The following is a 5,594-nucleotide window of genomic DNA, read 5'->3' on the forward strand; positions in this document are numbered from 1 at the left end:
ATGCTTCAATTGATCCAAAATGCGGGACAATTCGGAGGTCTACAAGGAAAAGACCTGCATGCTCATTTGACCAGCTTTGTAGAAATGTGCAACACATTCTCCATACCTGGTGTGACTCCCGAAGGAATTAGATTGTATCTCTTCCTGTATACACTGCGGGATAAGGCAAGGAGGTGGGCTGAGTCACTAGAGCCAAATGAAATCAACGCATGGGACCAGTTGGTCGAGAGGTTTATGAATAAATTCTTCCCTCTAGCCGTCAACGCAAGGAGACAGAGGGATGTGTTGAATTTCGAACAGAAGGGATATGAAACTTTGAGCATCTGGGTGCGTTTCAGAAAATTAGGGAAGAACTGTCCGCACATCGAGATGCCCGATTGCGTTCTGATGGAGACTTTTTATAACGGCTTGGATCGATCAACGCAAGCAGTTGCTGATGCCTCCACGGCAGGAGGGTTAATGTACAAGACATATACGGAAGCAAAGATCATCTTAGATCGCGTTTCGCGAAATACAGATGAGTGGATAGATAACGGGTATGAGGAAAGAGCCTCGGAACAAAGAAGAGCAGAAAGTGCCATTGTACCAGCTAATACAATGAACTCCCTGGCCGCCCAGATGGCCACAGTAACCTCGCTCCTCCAGACTATCGTTATTCAGCAAGGACATCTCTCTCAAAGTTTAGCGCAAGCCAATGCACTGATGCAAGTGGCCGCAATAAGTTGCGTTCAATACGGAGAGGGGCACTCAGTGGAAGTCTGCCTGTTGAATCAACAATCCGTATACTCTATTCACAATGAATCATTCGGTAGCACCTACAACCCTGGTTGGCGGAATCACCCAACTTTCAGTTGGGGAGGGAATCACAACTAGGGGGGCCAAAGTAATCATCAGAATAGTCATCTCGGGGATCGAGGTAATCCTTTGATTTTCATTAATTAGAATCACAGCCAAGGTAGATTTCAGAGTATACAATCATACGACCAACCGTTCTCTGCTGATACCTCTTCTAGTACCTTGTCTTTAGAAATATTATTGAAACAATATATTGAGAAGAATGAGGCAATCAAGCAATCGCAAGCTTCCTCCCTTAGAAATTGGAGGTACAGATTAAATAGCTTGCGATCGAACTTAAGAATAGAGCGCTTGGTACACTGTCCAGCAGCTCGGGAGCATCGGGACCACACGGTAAAGAACAATATCAAGCAGTGACATTGAGAAGTGGCAAGACAACGGTCCCTGTGCCACTAGTACCGGATTCAATGAAAAGGCCAGTAGATTCAAGTCATCAATTGGTGACCATTCACCACAAACAATAGAACTACCAGTTGGAAAAAATACCTGCTAAAAAGAATGAACTCAAGCAAGACTCAGATTCAAAGTCACCGCAACCCCAGCTCCTAAAACACAGCAAGTAATATGATTTAATGAAAGCCAATTGAACAGGAAGTACGGCGGGATCCTCCACTTTTCCCATCCAGGCTGAGAAAGAAATGATGACGCAAACAATTCAAGAGGTCCTTCTAGATGTTCTCCGACATTACATATCAACATTCCCTAATAGAAGCATTGGAACAAATGTCGAGCTATGTGAAATTCCTCAAGGACATACTTGCCAACAGAAGAAGATCGGGGAGAATGAAACGATCGCATTAACATATGAGTGTAGTGCGCTTTTTCAGAACAACATCCCCACTAAAATGAAAGATCCAGGGAGTTTCACATTGCCATGCTCAATAGGGGAAAAGAAGTCGAAAATGCGCTGTGTGACTTGGGGGCAAGTATAAACCTGATGCCCTTGTCAATCTTCAAAAAGTTAAATATTGGCAATGCAAGACCCACCACAGTTACGTTGCAGTTGGCCGATAGAACAATAATGCATCCAGAGGGCAAAATAGAGGATGTACTTATGCAAGTGGATAAGTTCATCTTCCCTGCTGACTTTATCATATTAGATTACGAAGCTGACATTGAGGTGCCTATCATCTTGGGTCGCCCGTTTCTCGCAACAGGGCGAGCGCTAATCGATGTACAGAAAGGAGAACTTACCATAAGGGTCGACGAGTTCATCTTCCCTGCTGACTTTATCATATTAGATTACGAAGCTGACATTGAGGTGCCTATCATCTTGGGTCGCTCGTTTCTCGCAACAGGGCGAGCGCTAATCAATGTACAGAAAGGAGAACTTACCATAAGGGTCGACGATCAACAAGTTAAGTTCAACGTTCTCAATGCGTTGAAATACCCAGGTGATATGGAAAATTGTCAATATGTTCGAGAATTGCAGAAAGAACATTGGCATGAGTCTCAAGAAGAATCAGAGGAAGAAGACTTTAGGATTGGCCCAATATGGGAGGAAAATTGCACCGCAATACAAACTGAGTCAGATTTTGAAACAATCAAGTTATCTGAACGAACAACGCAACGTACTAAGCCATCTTTAGAAGAACCACCCATGTTAGAGTTGAAGGCGTTACCACTGCACCTCAAATATGTTTATTTAGGAGGCAATAACACTTTACCAGTTATAATCTCTGCCTCATTGAGCAAAGAAAAGAAGGAAGCACTTATTCAGATCCTTAAGAACAACGCAAAAGTCTTGGGATGGAGCTTAGCGGACATTCGAGGGATCAGTCCCTCGTATTGCATGCATAAGATTCGTCTTGAAGAAGGAAAAATAGGATCTATAGAGAGGCAGCATCGTTTGAACCCTGTCATGAGGGAGGTAATGAAGAAAAAGATTGTGAAGTGGATTGATGCAGGCGTCATTTACCCCATATCTGATAGCAGCTGGGTAAGCCCAGTGCAATGCGTTCCAAAGAAAGGGGGTATGACAGTCGTCACCAACAGCAAAAATGAGTTAATTCCTACAAGGAGAACCATGGGGTGGAGAATATGTATGGATTACCGCAAGTTAAATCTGGCCACAAAGAAGGACCACTTTCCACTCCCGTTTATTGATCAAATGTTAGATTGACTCGTGAGGAATGAATTCTTTTGCTTTTTTGACGACTATTCAAGGTATAACCAAATTGCGATTGCACCAGAAGATCAAGATAAAACAACTTTCATGTGCCTATTCGGCACATTTGCATTCCGTCGCATGCCATTTGGACTCTGTAATGCACCAGGTACCTTTCAAAGGTGTATGATGGCCATATTTTCAGATTTCTTGGAGGAGTCTGTCGAGGTGTTTATGGATGACTTTTTAGTTTTTGGCAACACCTATGACTCCTGTTTATCAAATGTAGAAAAAGTCTTGAAGAGATGCGTTGAAACAAATCTTGTTCTGAACTGGGAGAAATGCCATTTCATGGTTGAAGAAGGAATCGTGCTAGGTTATAAGATATCAAAGGCAGGATTAGAAGTTGATCAAGCAAAAATTGACGCAATATCCAAGTTACCACCACCAGTCAATGTGAAAACACTTAGGAGTTTTCTAGGACATGTGGGGTTCTATCGAAGATTCATCCGCAACTTTTCTCAGATTGCAAGACCCCTAAGCGCGCTCCTCGAGATTGATCGCGAATATGATTTCAATGACGCATGCGCCAAAGCATTCCACACATTGAAAAATGCGCTCATCACCGCACCTATTTTGATTGTGCTGGATTGGATGCAACCGTTTGCGTTGATGTGTGACGCCAATGGACATGCAATGGGTGCAGTCTTGAGTCAGCGCAAAGACAAGATTTTGCATCCTATCTATTATGCCAGCAAAACGTTGAATGATTCACAGGAAAATTATACAATCACAGAGAAAGAAATGCTCACAGTGGTATTTGCACTGGAGAAATTTTGACAGTACTTAATTAGATCAAATGTAGTGGTGTATACTGATCATTCTGCGACCAAATACCTTATGATGAAGAAGGATGCGAAACCAAGACTGATAAGGTGGGTACTACTCTTGCAAGAATTTGAGTTAGAGATTAAAGATCGAAATGGCACTGAGAACCAAGTCGCAGATCATTTATCACGGTTAGAAAATTGCGAGGTTCAAAAGAAAGAGAAATAAATTGAAGAAAGGTTCCCTGACGAGCAACTTATGTCGGTATGCGTCAATGTTCCATGGTATGCGGACGTTGTAAGCTTCATAGTTTGCAGCCAAGTACTAGAAGACTACTCATACCAGCAGAAGAAGAAGCTGAGACACGAAGTCAAATTTTAATTCTGGAATGATCCCTTCTTGTGTCGACTTGGACCTGATCATATTTTGCGTCGATGCGTTCCTGAGCATGAGACTAAGCACATTTTGGAACTTGTCATGAGTCCCCTTATGGAGGACATTTTATGGGGCAGCGGACCGCCGCAAAAATCCTACAGAGTTGCTATTTTTGGCCAACACTATTTAAGGATGCCCATGCCCATATTGTGCAATGCGACAGATGCCAGAGAAAAAGGAACATGTCCAGAAGGGATGAAATGCCTCTGACTTTGATCTTGGAAATTGAATTGTTTGATGTATGGGGAATCGACTTTATGGGCCCATTTTCGCCTTCAGAAGGTCATCAATATATTCTGGTCGCGATTGATTATGTATCAAAGTGGTTTGAGGCCATCGCATGCGCTAAAAATGATGTGGCCATGGTGGTGAAGTTTCTCAAGAAAAATATCTTCACACGATATGGAATGCCCTATGCCTTAATCAACGATGAAGGCTCACATTTCATCAACCGCATCATCACCAACCTGTTGACCAAATTTAATGTCAGCCATAGAGTTGCAACCGCATATCACCCACAAACCAATGGGCAGGCAGAAATTTCTAACAGAGAGATCAAGACTATCTTGGAGAAGGTAGTCAGTACCTCCAGGAAGGATTGATCACCCAAGCTTGACAAAGCATTATGGGCATACAGGACTACCTTCAAAACTCCAATCGGCATGTCCCCATATGATCTGGTCTTCGGAAAAGCTTGTCATCTACCTCTCGAGTTGGAACACAAAGCAATGTGGGCAAGTAAAAAGCTGAACTTTGATCTGTCAAATGCGGGGGAAGTCCGGAAGTTACAGTTGAATGAGCTGGTCGAGTGGCGAATGAATGCCTATGAAAATGCCAAGCTTTATAAAGAGCGAACCAAAAAGTGTCATGAAGACCGCATAAGCAAATGAACGTTCTTCGAGGGTCAACAGGTACTTCTATTTAACGTGTGTTTGCGATTGTTTCTAGGAAAGTTGAAGTCCCGCTGGTTTGGGCCATTCCGCATCAAGACTATCTTTCCCATGGCGCAGTGGAGCTAACAACTGAAGATGGAAGCAGCGCATTCAAAGTCAATGGTCAAAGAATTAAGCCCTACTATGGGGGCAATGTGGAACGACACATGGAGACCATCGACTTAGGCAAGCAGGATTGACTGCTTGCGAGGATGCTATTGCGGTAACTCTGAAAAACTTCTTTCAATCAGCATCCCTACATCTATGTTTAAATGCTTTCTTTACAGCTTTCTTTTACTGCTTTTTGCATTGCGTTATTTACTGTTTACTAAATTTAACCTTTACTACTTTATGAATTTACTTTCAATTTAATTCAATTGCGTTATTTCCATGCCTTGTTCAATTTACTTACTTTTCTGCATTAGTTGCGTTGTTCT

The 5,594-nt window shown here is 42.7% G+C and overlaps 2 protein-coding genes across 2 annotated transcripts; both read left to right on the forward strand.

The window, feature by feature from the left end:
- LOC120072068 lies at nucleotides 1–873 on the forward strand. The gene has a single exon (XM_039024490.1). It carries the CDS (start codon nucleotides 1–3, stop codon nucleotides 871–873), a length of 873 nt encoding a protein of 290 aa, XP_038880418.1.
- Nucleotides 874–4,887: 4,014 nt separating this feature from the next.
- On the forward strand, nucleotides 4,888–5,357 carry LOC120072070. Its single transcript, XM_039024491.1, has 2 exons — nucleotides 4,888–5,087; nucleotides 5,174–5,357. The coding sequence occupies exons 1-2, from the start codon at nucleotides 4,888–4,890 to the stop codon at nucleotides 5,355–5,357; spliced, it is 384 nt and encodes a 127-aa protein (XP_038880419.1).
- Nucleotides 5,358–5,594: the final 237 nt, after the last annotated feature.

The sequence above is a fragment of the Benincasa hispida genome, chromosome 2, assembly GCF_009727055.1.
Source record: "Benincasa hispida cultivar B227 chromosome 2, ASM972705v1, whole genome shotgun sequence".
Classification (NCBI taxonomy): Eukaryota; Viridiplantae; Streptophyta; class Magnoliopsida; order Cucurbitales; family Cucurbitaceae; genus Benincasa; species Benincasa hispida.

Coding starts and splice junctions, on each gene's coding strand:
- LOC120072068 (XM_039024490.1), top strand. CDS start 1: ATGCTTCAATTGATCCAAAATGCGGGACAATTCGGAGGTCTACAAGGA.
- LOC120072070 (XM_039024491.1), top strand. CDS start 4,888: ATGTCCCCATATGATCTGGTCTTCGGAAAAGCTTGTCATCTACCTCTC. Junction 5,088..5,173: donor TATAAAGAGCGAACCAAAAA/GTGTCATGAAGA, acceptor GATTGTTTCTAG/GAAAGTTGAAGTCCCGCTGG.